Below are 19,571 nucleotides of genomic sequence, written 5' to 3' on the forward strand. Positions count from 1 at the left end.
TTAAATATCAGGCTACACAAGGTCAATTAAAATTTAGGTACCTCTTATCGAAATTTAAAATTTACTCTTCATTTTCACAAAATGTGAAATATGTCAAAATCCTTAGATTTTAGGTATATGCTTCTTTAATTAAACTCACCTTTATTTTTTTCCTAGAATCCGAAAATCAATTAATATATAGGGTGTTCCATAAGAAAAAACACAACTTTGATGTGTAATTTTTTTTGGGGACACCCTGTATAATTCTATATATTTTTATAAAATGCTTTCACTTAACCTAATTATATATATATATATATATATATATATATATATATATATATATATATATATATATATATATATATAGCAGTGGAAAGGGTAGTCTTGGCCGACTAGTTAAATTTAAAAATTTTAAATTAGTTTGTATGTATATATATATATATATATATATATATATATATATATATATATATATATATATATATATATATATATATATATATATATATATATATATATATAATATTAACAATTTCATTTTGATATAAACTATATTGTTCTCCTTGGAGCTTCCGCGGTGTATGAGAGGCGCCACCCTGTATATATACTATGCCAATTTTAATAAGGATACATATTTATTTATTTTGAAATAAATTCCGGCCCAAGGTTTACACACATCTTAAGCAAATATTCGTGATATTCGCGGTATATAAAATATGTGCGATACATTTAAAAGTAAACTCGAATGTAAATAAAGTGCGAAATGTCAAGCGGGCAGAGCTAAAAAGGTCGTCGACATGTTAATGTTAAAATAATTAAGTTTAGCACCGTGCTAGAACGTCTAACAGAAAAAAATCCGGAAGATTTTACAAGTTTCGCAAGTGCTTCGGTTTTTATTATTTTTTCCTTTCAGTAGCAAGGTCGCATGAGAATTTTTTCGATTTTAAGTGGTTTCGATATATGAGGGGTTCAGAAGTGAACTCGATGTTCAAATCCTAGATGATAATTATGGAGAAAATAAGAGTTAAAGTTTTTTAATGTTACTTAATTAAAATAAAACAAGCTGGAGAAGAAAACTTGACACAATGCTTTAGTGTATTTTAAATTGTATAATTGCAAACTAAAGTAACTCAAAATTCAACTGTGGTCATTTTTAAGAACGTTTGTTTATACTTTTTTGGACTTGAACCATTTTATCTCTGAAAATGTTTGAAATTTTAGATATAAATTTGTTCATCGGTATATTCTTCTTCGTCATTAAGGGATTGTTGAAGTTGATTCTACATTGTCTATTAATAGTGCTTTCTTCAATTTTTATAAAAATTATGGTATATAGACGGGATAAAGGGAAAAAGATCTTTAATGTTTGGCCTTTTAGAGAATGTTACGTTACGTCTATATGAAATGATAAAATTTTTCTTCCTCGTGCAGTTTTATTCAGATCAACAACATGACAGATATCTAAATATTTGTAAGAAAAACAGCCTAACTTATCGATGTAATAATAGTGAAAATAATGATAAATCAAACTATACTTTCAGAATCGATAGAAGACGATCAGACCTTTCAGATGGCTGATTATCTGATTCACTTGGTGCTAATGGTTCAGATTTGTTTCATTGTCATCCATTTTATCAAAAAAATAATTTTTAGCTTTAAATTTTAGCACGTTTGTTAAAATCGCACACTGCTCAATGCGTGAAGTATGACTTGATTCCTTTCTCTACTCGAAAAAACGATATTTTATAAAGGTATAAAGACGATTATTTTAAAATTGTAGGCAATTGGATTTGATCCATTTTAATTCTGACTACTCCATATACAGGTTGTCCCACATTACGTAACCTGTTCTTTATCAGTAACTTTACGTCTAGATTACGTGTAGTGATGGGCAAATGCAAAACTAAAAAAGTATAGAGCACATCAAGCAGTTACTGCAAATCCACACAACCCAAGGCTGGTAGATAACTTTAAAGCAGCCAACAACACGCTTCGGAGAAAACTACGTCAACTAAAAGATAACTGGTGGTCACAGAAAGCTAATCAGATTCAAGAGTACGCCACGCATCACGATTACCGTAAATTCTTCGAGGCTGTAAAAAGTGTACGGCCCAACCAAGAAGGCGAGCTGCCCAATCATGGCACAAAATGGCGAACTTCTAAAGAGGAAGAGCAAATCAGAAACCGCTGGAAAGAGCATTACAGCCATATCCTTAACCAAGAAAATAACCCCAATATTGAAGCGCTAAACACAATACCTCAGTATAACAGCCTCGATGTATTAGATATCCCAATAACAGAACAGGAAATAAAGGCCTCCATAAAACAGCTTAAAACAACAAATCAGCTGGCTGTGACGCTATTCCGGCGGAAATCTATAAGTGTGCAAGTAAAGAACTTATTGGTCATCTCAAGGCTCTCTTCGATGTCATATGGGAAAGCGGAGAGGTACCTCAGGACTTTTACAACGCAAATATAGTGAATATATTTAAGAACAAAGGAAGTGCATCAGACTGTGGAAACTACCGGGGAATTTCACTCTTGGCTATCGGCGGAAAAATTCTTGCAAAAATTATGTCAAACCGCCTGCACCCACATATAGAAAAAATCCTTCCGGAATCGCAAACGGGTTTTCGCACTAACCGCGGCACCGTCGATTCCATATTTTCCATCCGCCAACTACAGGAAAAAGTAAAAGAACAGCAGTCTAAACTTTATGTTGCCTTCATCGACCTAACAAAAGCCTTCGACTTTGTGAACAAAGATGCACTTTAGGCAATTATGAAAAAGTTCGGAGTACCCAACAAATTTCTTACAGTGTGTAAAAGCCTCCATAACAACAACCAGTCAAGAGTGTCACATCATGGATCACTAAGCGATCCCTTTCTGACAAATAGAGGAGTTAGGCAGGGATGTGTCTTAGCGCCTCTCTTATTCAACATATTCATGGCAGCGCTCTCCATTATAGTGGACAGCAAACTGCAGGAGAGAGGATTGGGCATTAGATACAGATATGATGGCGGTCTGTTCAACATAAAAAGACTCAGGGCAAAAACACGTACAAAATTCATCACAGAACTTCAATACGCTGACGATTGCGCTCTAGTTGCAAAAACTGTACAGCAATTACAAGAAAGGTTGAACACATATACCTGGGCATACAAGGCTTTGGACCTTAAGCTAAACATCGACAAAACTAAAATCATGTGCACTCCCCCGGAAGATCACAACAATGCTATAAAAATCGGAGAAGAGCTACTGGAATATGTAGCGGAATTCAATTATCTCGGCAGTTTGATTTCGGAAAAGGCCAATATCGACTCTGAAATTCAGCACAGGATTAGCAGCGCTTCAAGAGCATTCTGGAAATTAAAAGACAGGGTTTTATACAACCATGACCTGAGCACAAAAATGAAACTTGCAGTGTACCGAGCAATAATAATCCCCACCATGTTATATGGGAGCGAAACCTGGGTGCCGTACCGCCGACACATGAACGCATTAAACAAGTTGCGACAGAGACACCTTAGACAACTCTTAAGAATGAAATGGTTCCATCACGTCTCAAACGTATCGGTTCTTGAAAAAGCTAACTGCGAGAGTATAGAAGTCATGGTTACAAAATCCCGACTAAGATGGGCTGGTCACGTATGCAGAATGCAAGAAAACCGCATACCAAAATCACTGCTTTACGGTGAGCTTGTAGACGGTAAGAGGAGGCCAGGTGGACAACTCAAAAGGTACAAGGACATTTTCCACGAAAACTTAAAGGGGATTAATCTGCAGAATGAGTGGGAAGTAGCAGCTCACAATAGAACTCAATGGAGAAGAATTGTAAACTCAGTTAACAGCGAGAACCAAAAAGTTAAGAGGCAACAAAGCAATGAGATTTTTGAATGTCCGGAGTGCGGTAGACAAATAACATCACGTATTGGGCTTTTCAGTCACAGAAAGGCTCATGAAAGAAAACGCCTTGCGTGACCATCTTCTGATGCGTGTCAAATACTCGTCAGCGAGTAATGGCAGTATGTATGTATGTATGTAAATGCAAAACTAAGACCAAGACTCCCTTTCAAACAAGGAATTTTTTGAAAACAGTTTGACAATTTTTTTTCAAAAATTTTTATATTTTGAACAAAATGTTCGCGAAAAAAACCTCATAAACGTGTTCCTGGGGTTGAAATATACTAAAAAATTTTGCAATTATTTAAGACTCACCCTGTATAATAAACGAAAAAAAGTTCCAAAATTCGCTTGAAATTAAACATTTTAGTCTTTAGCCGAAAACAACTTAAAATTTTAAAAATGACTATACTGTCTACATTTAAAGAATTCTAATTTTCTTTTTGCAGTTTTTTTAATAAAATAAACCCAGATAAAAAAATCGTTTTAAATGTGATTTCCTGTTGAAACGTCCATAGAAAGTCAACGTAAAAGCGGAAATAGACTTTAAAGGAACCAGCCAGCAGAAGGTAATTTAAAATGCCTTTGCCACGCCCTTGCCATATAATACCTGCTTGTCTTGACTCATGGTCTACCTATGTGTGTGTATATGTAGACACACACGCACATATATAAGAAAGGAGGTATTGAAAAGGTTAGTGTCAAGGGCAATTGAAACGTTGAGAATAATTTGGCTGCAGGGAAGGCAAATACCAGTAAACTTCCTTCGATTTTTGAATCCTTAATTGATAAAAGAAGAAAAATAACTAACTGTAAAGGAATACATTTGTTTATAAGAACATATACTCGTGGTATGACTGTGGTATGACGTGGTTTACTATTATTCTTCAAATTATTAAAAGAAAAATGCTTTTTCCAAATATACTAAAAAAAAAATACTAAATGATCAAACCTGTTTTTCCAAGGCTCCTTCATTAAAAATTAGTGGTTTTTACACAGCCATGAATCTCTAGACTGAAATTTAAAATACTATTTTTTTAATTAAACATTTGGTATGTCATTCTACGAGGCATGTTTTTTAAGAAAGTACCGTTTTGCGATTCCGCCGCCGCAGCGCTACTGTCGGCGTTCCGCGCATGCGCGCTGGTTACCTACATCTCTTGTCTATGCACAGACGCCAGTACAGTCTGATTCTTCATTGTATACGTTGTTTATTGAGTGTTTAAGATACCTCCGACAATCGTGAGCCCCGCCGATTGTGAAGTACGGGCTGTCATACAATTTCTTAGTGCTAAAGGCGTAAAACCGATCGATATTCATCGTGAGCTCTGTGAAGTTTACGGACAAAACATTATGAGTGATGGAATGGTAAGGAAATGGGTGAGAGCATTTAAAGATGGCCGCACAAATGTGCATGATGAAGAACAGGTGGGCGTCCTTCGGTTGTTAATGAAGATTTGGTGCAGAAAGTGGACGAAAAGGTGAAAGAAAACAGACGCTTTACAATTTCATCATTGTGCGACTACTTTCCTCAATGTTCTCGTAGTGTTTTGTATCGCATTGTGACCGAGAACTTGAATTACCGGAAATTGTGTTCACGTTGGGTTCCGAAAATGTTGACGGATTTGCACAAAACCCAACGTTTAGGCAGTGCATTGACTTTCCTTGAGCAGTACCACAATGAAGGTGAAGATTTTTAGACAAAATTGTTACTGGTGACGAAACATGGGTGGCCTACGTCAAACCAGAATCGAAACAACAGTCCATGGAATGGCGACATTCATCATCACCCAAAACAGTGAAGTTTAAGCAAACAATTTCTGCCCGGAAAATCATGTGCACAGTTTTTTGGGACAGAAAAGGAGTATTGCTAGTGGAGTTTCTGCCTCGTAATGAGACGATCAATGCAGCATCTTATTTGAGACATTGAACAATCTGCGCCGTGCAATCCAAAACAAAAGACGTGGCAAGTTGAGTAAGGGTATTGTTTTGCTGCATGACAATGCCCGTCCACATGTGGCTAATCGGACCAAAGATCTCATCAAATCTTTTAAATGGGAAACTCTAGATCATCCTCCATACAGCCCTGATCTGGCGCCCAGTGACTACCATTTATTCCTGCACTTGAAGAAACACCTGGGCGGTCAGCGTCTTCAAGACGATAACGAAGTCAAAACAGTTGTGATACAGTGGTTAACCAGTCAGGCGGCAGAATTTTATGAGGAGGGTATTGAAAAACTGGTGCCACGTTATGACAAGTGCCTCAATATTCACGGAAATTATGTAGAAAAGTAGATTAAGGTACAGGCTTTCATGTAAAAATAAAATTATTGCGATATCTTTGCACGTTTTTTTTTTAATTCCAAAACGGTACTTACTTAAAAAACATGCCTCGTATTCAGAATGATATTTTCTATCAAATAAAGTGAAAAAATACCGATGCTACCATTTAAAAATCAAAAGCTGTAGTTATTTCCGGTAAAACAGGAAGTGACCGAAAATAATTGAATACATACCAATATCGTTTTTTATCTGAAAAAATAAAGAAGGTATAGTGTACCTTTTACTTTTTTTGTCTCATACTAGTATTAGACTTTGTAAGTAGTAAAACAAGTAGTATACGATAAGTTGTTACATGTAGAAAGCGAAAATATGGAACTATGTAGACTTAACAAGACTTTCTGCTATTAACGCTCTTGTTTATTCAAAATAATTTATTTAGTATTTAATAACTATCTACATACCGAGATAAGAAATCGTGGGAGAAATCCTATAATCGTAAATTTTTCGAAACCAGGCCGTTTTTGGTATTTAGAAAATCGACAATCGACAACATTGATAAACGCACAAGAACCACTTTGCAATTCCTGATTGCCTAGGAATGGCTAGCCAAAGAAAAATTATCGATACTTACATGATAGTATCGACAGAAATTCAAAAAGACAATTTTGTATATTATCCAAATATATCTTTTCATATTTAGTAGTTGATACTTAAGTTTAACTACTGAGAATAAAAATATCGGTGGAATTATCGATAAATAAAAACTATCGATATTTTTGAATATCGACATTTTAAAAAATCGATATTTTGGCACATCACTAATTTGCCTATTTCTTTTTAAAGCTTAATGGAACAGCTTTCTTGAGCCTGATCGATTTCAAGGCGATTTTTTCGCACTTTCCAGTTTGTAATTATTGTCGTGACGATAAAAAAGCTTTATTAGGTTATGATATAGAGCTAAAATCGATTATTGGATATTAGCAGCTATATTTCTTGGTCATAAAAGAAATTACACCTCGATGTGGACATGTATTTATAGTTTTCGATCGCCTTAGAAAAATAGAATCAGACTTAATGTTTGTGAATTGTAAAAAAAACAAATACATTAGTAGACTTTTAAAGACAGCAATTGATGTTATGTACCCGTGATATTTATAAGGAATCTAATGTTTGTACCTTTGTACCTAGTTCATAATTGGAAATGCCGAGTATTTATTTTTGTCTAAATACCACGAACACAAACTACTGAGTAAATTTTTATTGGTATTCAAGAGTTGAAGTTTCTGTCAGTATGTGGTAAGTGTTAATATAAATTAAATATCTAATAAGTTTATTAATGAATGGCCCACAAATGGCCCGCAATTTGTCCAGATTCACAATGAAAAAATATACAGGGTGGTCCAAACTGTATTCCGGAAACTTCAGGAGCATATTCTTTAGATAAAAATAAGTGAAAAAGTTCGTATAAATGTATGTCCTAAAATGCTTGGTTTCGGAGATACAGAGTGTAGAAGTTTCATTTTTATTTCGATTTTTTCCTAATAATTTCTGAAATAAAGCAAATATTAGGATGAAAAATGTTTGAGAGTTTTTTGACATGAGAAATTTGATTTTGATGTCAATATGACTCCTACTTGTAGAGAGCGCCACCTACATGTGTTTTAACAGGTTTGAAGAGTTATAACTTTTCATCCGTACCTGTACTAACTACTGAGTAAAAAACTAACTACTGAGTAAAAAAATGTACATTTTCTTGATTTTGGTACGTAAAAAAGTCTCTTGGTAAAAATCACTACGAGCAACCGTTCTCAAGATATTTAGAATGGAAATAGATAATATATGTCAATATTGACAAAAAATAAACACGTTGAGTAGATAATTATTTGACTAAAATAATAAATTTGGGAAATTTTTATTTTTTTTTCTAAATTAATCATAAATTTTTCGGCGAAAAAATGATGATAAAACAGTTTCTGTTGAACTTTTGACACAAAACAATTGCAAATTTATGATTTCAGTCTGATAACTATGTAGTCAACATGTTTAATTTATGTCAATGATGACAGGTATTGATAATTTTGATTCCAAATATCTCGAGAACCATTACTCGTAGCGATTTTTACCAAGAGACCTTTTTTACGTAAAAAATGTCGTAAATGTATAGTTTTTTACTCAGTAATTTTATACAGGTACGGACGAAAAGTTATTACTCTTCAAACCGGTTAAAAAATATGTAGGTGGCGCCCTCTACTAGTAGGAGCCATATTGACATCAAAATCAAATTTCTCATGTCAAAAAACTCCCAGACACCAGTTTTCATTCAAATGTTGACTTTACTTCAGAAATTATTAACCCTTTATCTCCGAAACTAAGCATTTTAGCACTTGTGTGTCAAGTGAATTCTGACTCTTAAACAAATTTGTCTAAAATAATCTAAACTAACTATAGGCCATCATAAATTTTATAATCACAAATTATCCATCATTAATACACAGTTAAAAATCACACCATTTAAAAAACTAAAATTTGAGAAGGGCACAAAATAAATTGGAATAATATAAAAATTTTAATGAAAGGCCAAAGGTATCATTAAAGTAATATCAGTACAATTTAATTTTTAATGTAAGGACACTGCATATCTACATTAATTTATTTGGATAGACATAATAGCTTAATAATAATAATAATCATACTAGATACATAACAATAATTACTGACCTTTCTTAATATAATAATTAGCGACCTTCTTTAAAATTCTATCATTATTTGAACAATAGTAAACAATTAATTTAAATATTATATTTTAGCATATCTTCCATCAAACGAAAGGAAAGAAATATTAAGAGAAACCACATTATAAAAACAAATAATATAACTAATTTGAAGTCAACTAAAATCAAAAATAATATACAATGAAATAGTTAAAATTAATGCATCATTGAAAAAACAAATAAAATGAAAAACGAATTAATGAGATTGATGAGCATAAAGTTCATGTTTAATAATTATGCTAATAAAATATCTTAATTAATTAATTGAATTTTAATTACATGAATTATAAAATTAATTAATGACCTTCTTTAATATTAAAACTATTATTTCACTAGTGTTAAATAATTAACTTAAACACCTATACAGTGATTATTTCCCACAATGAAACAACAATAATAAGGCTAGATTACCATTCTCTTATGTCCGTATCATTACTGAGATTTTTTTCAAACAAGAATTCGTAATAAAAATCAAAGCAATATCAGTATATTCATATTATTTTTTGTAAATTTATCTATATTTTTTTCTCACTTGGGTAAAAAAATATACATGTACTGCCAAAATATCGTTTTACTGCCGAGCTGCTGCCAATGGCTGCGAAGAAGACTACCAAGAAAATTACATGCGATTCCTACAGTGAGATACCACTCAATTTTTTTACTATGGGTAAAACGACAATTTTATTGTACCCATCAGTTTCCTAGACGGTCCTCCGTCTCAATTCAGTTCAAGTAAAAACGGACCGTTTTTCCGACTACACACAAGGTGTTACTTGATACGTTTTGACTGAACAGGTAAATTGTGATGTGTAGTATGACCAGAAGAAGATTTAGCGGATATGACGCAAGATCCAATTAACAGACTTGTCAAAAAATACACTATCAAAATTACGCAGTGGTTACCAAGAGACGTAAAAAGACCAAAATGGTACCCATAATCTAAGATGGTATTACATTAGAAAACAACAAGGAACAAAATGAAGGAAAATATTCAATATATCTTTTAAATTGTACAGTTACGATTCCAATTACGTAAACAATATAAAAAAGCAGAAGAAACTGTGTTTTTTCTCATCTCATCTTCTTTTTCTTTATATAAACATAGAAGATATAGTAAAAGATACAATTAAGGAAGCTCAACGCTGCTTACATAAAATTCCTCTTATAGATATAAACGAGTTTTCATGCAGTTGCAAAAAAAAAGGATCGTAGCAATTGTGGCTGATGGTAGATATGCGGAAAAAGAAACGTATAAAGGTTAGCCGGGTAATAAAATGTGGCGAGTCTATGGGATGCCGGTACTGATAGACAGTACTTACTACCGTAATCTGAAAGGAGAGTTTTAAAAATATTCGCAAGGTTATATCCTGTATAATACGTTTTTTGCTCGTTTTCAACGCTAGGAATCTACTATGTAACGCAACAGAATCATTCAGAATGGTTTGTTTAGTGTATCTGTTTTTTTTTTCTTCAAATTGTTCATTTTAAGAAAATTCTACTGCTGCCGAAATAAAATAATAAAATAAAATAATAAACCAGAATAAAGCAAACAATTATTATTTACAGACATAAAATATAAAGAATAGAAAAAGAAAATTAAATAAAAAAAAACGTAACATCGTTCACATTTCATAATTTAATTAAATCTTGTAAATTTTGCATGTTTTAGCCAAATTTCTTTCACGCGAATAAATATATCAACACAGTATTTTCAAAATCAAAGATAACATAACTTATCGAAAAAAAATCGGCGGCATAGACAGCTGGGAATGACTCTCGATGATAATGACGGCGAGATCAGTCTCTGACATCATTTACTATAAATTGACATAAAACTCGACAAAAATTTACAGTATTTCTACAGGGTGGTCCGAACTGTATTCCGGAAACTTCGGCAGCATATTCTGCAGATGAAAATAAGTGAAAAAGTTCGCATAAAAAATATATGTCCTAAAATACTTAGTTTCGGAGATACAGGGTGTAGAAGTTTTATTTTTATTTCGAGATTTTCGATGTTCCCAATAATTTCTGAAGTAACGTCAATATTTGGATGAAAATTGGTGTCTGGGAGTTTTTTAACATGAGAAATTTGATTTTGATGTCAATATGACTCCTAATTGTAGAGGGCGTCACCTACATATTTTTTTTTTATTTGTTTGAAGAATAATAAATTTTCGTCTATACCTGTATAAAAGTGCTGAGTAAAAAAATCTACATTTACGACTTTTTTTACGTAAAAAATATCTCTTGGTAAAAATTCCTATAAGTAATGGTTCTCGAGATATTTGGAATCGAATTTATCAATACCTGTCATCATTGACATAAATTAAACGTGTTGATTAAATAGTTATTAGACTGAAATCATAAATTTTAAATATTTTTCTGTCAAAGGTTCAATAGAAACTGTTTTATCAACATTTTTTGAAGCACAATTTATGATTAATTTAAAAAAATAAAAAATTTCCAAATTTATTATTCCTGTCAAATAACTATCCACTCAACAGGTTTATGTTTTGTCAGTAATGACACGTATTGACTATTTCCATTCTACATATCTTGAAAACGGTTGCTCGTAGCGATTTTTACCAAGAGACATTTTTTACGTAAAAAATCACGGAAATGTATATTTTTCACTCAGTAGTTTTATACAGGTACGAACGAAAAGTTATTACTCTTCAAAACAATTGAAACACGTGTAGATGGCGCCCCCTACAAATAGGAATCATATTGACATCAAAATCAAATTTCTCAAGTGAAAAAACTCTCATACACCAATTTTCACGCAAATATTGCCGTTCCTTCAGAAATTATTTGGAAAAAATCGAAATAAAAATGAAAGTTTTACACCCTGTATCTACGAAACTAAGCCATTTTAGGACATACATTTATACGAACTTTTTCACTTATTTTTATCTGCAGAATATGCTGCCGAAGTTTCCGGAACATAGTTTGGACCAGCCTGTAGAAAGATTAAAAAAAAAGCCAACTGGCAGTAAGCGGCATTAAAAAACAAAGAAGAGTACGGGTCAAAATTATCATCCATTGTTATTCTCTAGCCGCCTTCTTTGACGCCGTTTTTTTTTGTCGTATGGTATTTCTAAATATAGAACTTTAAGACGTATATTTCTGAATGTTTTATTCATTTTGCTATAATTATACTAGCATTAGAATAGGATTTATAATACGATTTAAATCAAAGCATCACAAAGAATACTAAGTATCGTAGGTACTCCTCGTTGGCATTCTAGCATGGAACTACCGATGACAAGGCAAGAAATGATTCAAAGCAATCAATTGACATGGAGTGTTTATTCCGGAATTGAGAGAACCAAGGCCGCAACCTTAAGCTAGGTCAACAATAACATTAGTAAGAAACGATCAATTATTCCACATCCGTTTTATGTCGTGGAGTCGTCCGTCGCGTTGCATTTCAAGGATATTAAACAAATTAGATGTTTATAATTAGTTAATTTGCATTACGTAGCTATGGTATATAAGATACTTTAAACAGGTTGTTTATTTACAAAAGCCCAAAATATTTACTAAAATGTTAGAAAAGTCAATACAAAAATTATTTAAATGTTTAGAAGTACTCTGTGATCTAAAAGAAACGGCGTCAAAGATGAATTATGGCGACGTCAATCTCTAGATGTCGTTAAATTTAAATTTATAACTGTAATTATAGAAAAATTAACAAAGGGTAGAACGTTTTCAGACGCACAAATCTATTTCGAAAAAAATATTTTTCTTGAATTTTAAACTACGCCATTCAAAAATCATTTTTACTCAATATAAAAGTAAATTACAACCTTCTTACGGTCAACTGGCAATAAGAGCTATTAAAAAATAACAGGGCCATGTTTTAAAATGCTTAATTCCGTTGATAGAGCAAAGTTATTATATTTTTCCTTAAATGTCATTTTGAGCATTTGATTTCATTTAGCTAATTTTTGTCACATAATTATAGAGTTATATTTAGTTTTAATTCTCTAATAATTAAAGTTTGTTTTAAACTCTTATCTTTTTATTACCGTTGAGTATTTTACTCTACAATCTTTAATTTTTGTTAAATTAACAAAAGGTATATCACACAGCCGCCCCAGATTTTTTCAAATAACAAAGATCTACAGATGCAAAATCATAAAAATTAAAATATCTAGGAAAATCTTTGTCTGATGGGTAGGCAACCTTAATAATATTTTGAAGACATATAAATTCCCCATCGAACACCGGAAAAATATACTGGGTGTTTAATTTATAATAATGGAGTAACTTGCTTTTATAAGTGACTAATGTCCCATATTAATTTTTTCTCATCCCATATAACCTTTCGGGTGAAATTTCAATTTGGTGTAACATACAATGGTTACTGTAATTAAATATCAGGCTATACAAGGTCAACTAAAATTTAGGTAGCTGTTATCGAAATTTAAAATTTACTCTTCCTTTTCACAAAATGTGAAATATATCAAAATCCTTAGATTTTTGGTATATGCTTCTTTAATAAAACTCATCTTTATTTTTTTTCTAGAATCCGAAAATCAATTAATATATAGGGTATTTCGTTAGAAAAAGCACAACTTTGATGTGTAACTTTTTTTGGGGCCACCATGTATAATTCTACATATTTTTATAAAATGCTTTCAGTTAACCTACATATGCTACCAAAATTTCATTTAGATATAAACTACCGTTCTCCTTGGAGCTTCCCGGGGTATGAGAGGCACCACCCTGTACAGGGTGGGTCAAATTCGACGCTTTTATATGGAAACACCCTTTTCTATAGGAGATAGACAAAAACTAATATCGGTGTCTGGAGCTCAATTTTTGTCAAAACCATGATGGTGAAAACCGCATATCGATATCTGGTACCGTTTCGGAGTTACGGGGTGTTTTTCAAAAATATGCATTTTTAACAAATCGCTGTAACTTTTTTGCTATGGAAAATTTTGTATTTTTATGAAAATATTTCCAAAGCACCTTTTTAAGTAAAATTTAATGGTTTAAGTATAATTTTTTTAAAATTAATAATTTAAGATTTATCAACAGAAAATTTGATTTTTTATATGGGATACCCTGTATATTTTTAATTTATTGAAAAGAATTTAAAATTACCTTTTCAAAAATATAACACACTTGATATTTTGCTCGATTCCTCTTCGAGATATAGAGTATATAAAAATTCGCCCGCTTTAAATAAGTAGGATTTGAACGGCACCGGCTGTAATGTAAAAAAATTTAGCTGTGAGCATCAATTAAAACGAAAATAATACTTTCTATGAGAGATGCAGAATTTTATAACAATTTAAAATATATTTAACCAACATCAACACATTTAAACTATCTAATAACAATAAAAATAAATAGCAAACCAAGACATGAGATTTTGCTACAGGTGTTCAACATATCAACCGTCTTCTGTTATGGACAGATGGGGCAGTTTTTGAATATTTCTCGCGGAATTCATTAACTCAGTGGAGGTGAAAGTTATCCTCTCATAACTGCTAAGTATTTCTAATTCTTGGTCTAGATTATACGGAAGAATAAGGAACCTTTATTCTTCCGCAAATATATACATAGGATTAGATCCATGGGCACTAAGTCAAGCGGCCTCGACGGCCAACGGCTGGGATCTTGGTTAGCTATTCAATTATTCTTGAAATTGGCTGCAAAAATTTGCTGATAACTTCAGCTTTCAGATGTTTTTCGGGTTCCATTAAGGGCATTTCATCAATAAGGGGTCCAAAGCCTACTAGTTAAAAGTGGCGAACTTTTAAAAATTCTGTATTTTGAAGAGGATTATAACAAAATATCAAGCGTGCTATATTTTTGGAAAGGTAATTTTAAATTCTTTTCAGTTAATTAAAAATATAGAGGGTGTCCCAAATAAAAAAATCTATTTTTCTACTGATAACTCTTAAATTATTAATTTTAAAAAAATTATACTTAAATCATTAAATTCTACGTAAAAAGGTGGTTTGGAAATGTTTTCATAGAAATACAAAATTTTCCATAGCAAAAAAGTTACAGCGATTTGTTAAAAATGCACATTTTTGAAAAACACCCCGTAACTCCGAAACGGTAACAGATATTGATGTGCGGTTTTCACCATCATGTTTTTGACAAAAATTGAGCTCCAGACACCGCTATTAGTTTTCGTGTATCTCCTATAGAAAAGGGTGTTTCCATTTAAAAGCGTCGAATTTGACCCACCCTGTACATGTGAGTAATGTCTGTATAAGTAGTGGCTGTTGGATAAAAATCTTTTTTTTTCAGTTCAATTATGATTCCATGTTTTTTTTAGTTTCATATTAGTTTCTATTGGTTTCTATTTGTTATTTTTTTTTCAACGCATTTTTTCAGTTCACTCAATTAGTTGTCCAATTATTTATATTTCTCGTTTATATTTAACTACTTTTTAGTTGTAAAATGTTGCAATATTTTTGAAATGTGCTCAACTGTAGATACTAGTCGAAAACCATGGACAGGGAATAAAATAATTCGCATTTCGCAATCCACCAATTTTACCTACCTCTTACGGTAAGTTATAAATGGAAAATAATGCAAAATTTCGAGAAATATTAATTTACGACAGGAAAAAACGGCCACCCGTCGAGGATTTAATTAGACAATGTCGTTACTTGAACCGAATTTTTACCGATTCGATCGTTTTAATCCGTATATATTAAAATAATCATAAACTTGTAATTGATTTTCGATAATAGAACAGTTAGGGGGTGTTTTTATGCTGAAGCTGTGCTAGATTTAATTGGTACATTTGTCATAAATAATATTTTGTTAGCGAGGAATGCGATAGGGGATATTTCGTTCGGTTTGGCGTTTTTTCTCTTCTGCTAGCTTTATTTCTTAATTAAGAAAATTAATATAAATGGGTAGAAATATGCGCGTGTTGAAAGTCTGAATTATGTATGATTAATTGCATAATATTGTAGGGGGAATAATTATTAGTTTTATTCTGACGGAACGATTTAAGAGTCTATTACGCTGTACAGGGTGAGTCAAATTCGACGCTTTTAAATGGAAATACCCTTTTCTATAGGAGATAGAGAAAAACTAATATCGGTGTCTGGAGCTCAATTTTCATCATGGTGAAAACTGCATATCAATATCTGTTACCGTTTCGGAGTTACGGGGTGGTTTTCAAAAATTTGCATTTTTAACAAATCGCTGTAAGTTTTTTACTATGGAAAATTTTGTATTTCTATGAAAACATTTCCAAAGCACCTTTTTACGTAGAATTTAATGGTTTAAGTATAATTTTTTTAAAATTAATAATTTAAGAGTTATCAACAGAAAAATAGTTTTTATATTTGGGACACCCTCTATATTTTTAATTAACTAAAAAGAATTTAAAATTACCTTTCCAAAATATAGCACACTTGATATTTTGTTATAATCCCCTTCGAAATACAGAATTTTAAAAGTTCGCCACTTTTAACTAGTAGGCTTTGGACCCCTTATTGATGATATGCCCTTAATGGAACTCGAAAACATATTTTTCCAGCAACACGACGCACCGCCTCTGAACGCTGAAGTTATCAGCAAATTTTTGCAGCCAGTTTCAAGAATAATTGAATAGCTAACCAAGATCCCAGCCGTTGGCCGTCGAGGCCACCTGACTTAGTGCCCATGGATCTAATCCTATGGATATATTTGCGGAAGAATAAAGGTTCCTTATTCTTCCGTATAATCTAGACAAGAATTAGAAATACTTAGCAGTTATGAGAGGGTATCTTTCACCCCTTCTGAGTTAATGAATTCCGCGAGAAACTGCCCCGTCTGTCCATAACAGAAGACGGTCGATATGTCGAACACCTGTAGCAAAATCTCCTGTCTTGGTTTGTTATTTATTTTTATAGTTATTAGATATAGTTTAAATGTGTTGATGTTGGTTAAATATATTTTAAATTGTTATAAAATTTTGCATCTCTCATAGCAAATATTATTTTCGTTTTAACTGATGCTCACAGCTAGAATTTTTTTGCATTACAGCCGGTGCCGTTCAAAGCCTACTTAATTAAAGCGGGCGAATTTTTATATACTCGATATCTCGAAGGGGAACCGAACAAAATATCAAGTGTGTTATATTTTTGGAAAGGTAATTTAAAATTCTTTTCCATAAATTAAAAATATACAGGGTGTCCCATATAAAAAATCAAATTTTCTGTTAATAATTCTTAAATTATTAACAGTGAGAGGCTTTCCAAACTATTAGCCCTAATATGTTAGCCAATGTCAGACGGGGATTTTACGACCGCCTAGGCTTCTGTCTAGCACAAGAAGGTGGTCTTTTTGAACACTAGTTATAACTTTTTTTTATTTAGAGTAATATTTTAGTTTTTTTCGGGTTTAGAGAATTTATTTATTTTTAATTTTTGCTTGTAAACACACTCAAATAATAAATATTTAAGTATTTTTATTTTAAATGTTACCTTAAGTGAAGGTAAACACTTAAAATAAAAATAATAGATACTCGGCACTCCTCGCGTCGTATTCCTAGTCTCACGACCAGGGTTCGGAAGTAGTTAATTAAGACGTAATTTACCTGATTAACTACGTGTAGTTTTTCTTCAAAAACTACGTCTTTTCCCGTTCATTAACTACATGAAAACTACGTTAATAAACTATGTATTGATATTATGAATAAATTTCCTTTGTATGAGGTGTAATAGAGATAATATGATGTAAATATTATATTTAAAACCATATTCCTTCTGTTTTCTTAAATACATTATGTGTTTTTAAAGCTTCAACTTATTAAAACCTCACCTCAAACCTTTGATATTTGAAAGTTACATACATAAGTTACATAAACTACACCCTCTACATAAACTACATGTCATGTAGTTTATGTAGTTTTTAAAAGTAACATGTAGTTTTCCGAACCCTGCTCACGACCGACCCGTCCAAGCACAACTGCAACTGCGTACTACCTGACCAGCCGACTAGCCGGCAGTGAATCTCTAGTACGAACGCAAATCGGGTAAACGTAAATTCGTCCGGCAACTTGCTATGTTACTAGTAGCCTGGTCTTCTCTGTATATCACTGTAATCACAAAACTTCAGTTTATTTCCGTATTGTAACAGAATTTTAAATTACGTCTTTATTTTCGAGAAAATTTAGTCCAAACATAAGGAATATTTTGTTGATGTTTGACCATCAAAATCTTAAAAATAAAGAAGTTGTCTAAAAATGTGCCACAATACGGATATAGTATAATCCTTTATCTTTAATTTTCTTCTTCATTTGTGTAAAAATATCTAGACAGTTTTACATAAAACGTTAAATGCCGAAAGCTATTTTGCTACTTTTTCGTACTATTGAATTTTTTTTAGTCTTTATTTTTGTGATTTGTGTATTTATAATTATTTTTGTTCTGTTGCAGATCAAATCCCAAGGACATGAAGGGCTGGTTCGATGCGTTTCGAACCGATGGAGGACCCACACTTTACAGTTTCAGCAATCGAACGGCTGTGACCGGTGACGTGACCGTCATCACGTTCTTGGCCATATTCGCCACGCTTTACGTGGCCTTCTTGATCATATTTCCGGGTATAAGAAAAGAAGTGAGTACCAATTTAATAAATAGCTTTTTGACGACATTTTTTTTTACATAAAAATAGATTTTTATGTGAGAAGCTAGAAAAATGAGAGAAGACGTATTAGAGAAATGGAAGAGGAAAGTAAAGATAGACATTATCTATCTATATTGAGATGAGATATATATCTATATCTATTACTATAGTCTATAAAATGAATAACTTTGAATTTTGACCGTTATTTTTTACCAACATGGCAAATATCAAATCCCTCTATCCAAAAAGTTACTGATATTCTTTAAAATGAGTGCCTGAACGAATCAGATAGGTAACTCTTTTTACTTTCATGAAATAGAAAAGGAAAATAATAAAACAAGTGACAGTTCTTCCTCTTCTTGCAAAAATCGACGCGAAATGTCATAACTGACAAAAGTAAAATGTCATCAGCTTTTGACATTTCTAAATATCAGCCCAATGCCGTCTCTAATAGAACAGCCTCGGAGCGAGATTCGTCACGCTAGTTAGATATCACGGATTAATAAATATGTTGTAGAATCCATGGAAAACATAATTATTCCTCGTATTTTTGGTTTGTATTTTAAAAATGATATAGTTTACATGAAATATACATAATATACAGTTAATAAATACAATATATATATATATATATATATATATATATATATATATATATATATATATATATATATATATATATATATATATATATATATATATATATATATATATATATATATATATATATATATATATATATATATATATATAAACAAAGGATGATATCGTGGAAACTATAAAAACGAAGGGCCAGGGTGATAGCGGCGAGGTGTGTTGGAACGCCTCCGCGGCGGTTTTTCGGTAGTAACGCTTCAAATTGTAAGCTACTGCCGGACCAGCTGCAAATGGCGCCTTTGTGCCTCGTTTGCTTCTCCTTTTCTTTCTTTTTTCAGGATCGCTAGTTCATCGTTGCTGATTCCTCCCGTATTGATGAAGCCGGAAGGCAGAAACACTGAGTGTCTACGGGTAGTCATGTTTTAGTCATGTATCATG

The 19,571-nt window shown here is 32.1% G+C and overlaps 1 protein-coding gene across 2 annotated transcripts in view; it reads left to right on the forward strand.

Annotated features, from left to right (window-relative positions):
- Nucleotides 1-19,571, forward strand: part of LOC115889888 (dual oxidase maturation factor 1) — an 84,493-nt gene that overhangs the window by 51,958 nt on the left and 12,964 nt on the right. For both annotated transcript variants that reach the window (XM_030909979.1, XM_030909978.1), the window contains exon 2: nt 18,347-18,527. In XM_030909979.1, the coding sequence (XP_030765839.1) occupies nt 18,363-18,527 (165 nt within the window). In that variant the 5' untranslated portion in view covers nt 18,347-18,362. The remainder of the gene's footprint in view (nt 1-18,346; nt 18,528-19,571) is intronic.

This window comes from Sitophilus oryzae, unplaced genomic scaffold (genome assembly GCF_002938485.1).
Source record: "Sitophilus oryzae breed Bouriz unplaced genomic scaffold, Soryzae_2.0 scaffold_857_pilon_pilon, whole genome shotgun sequence".
In the NCBI taxonomy this organism is placed as follows: Eukaryota; Metazoa; Arthropoda; class Insecta; order Coleoptera; family Curculionidae; genus Sitophilus; species Sitophilus oryzae.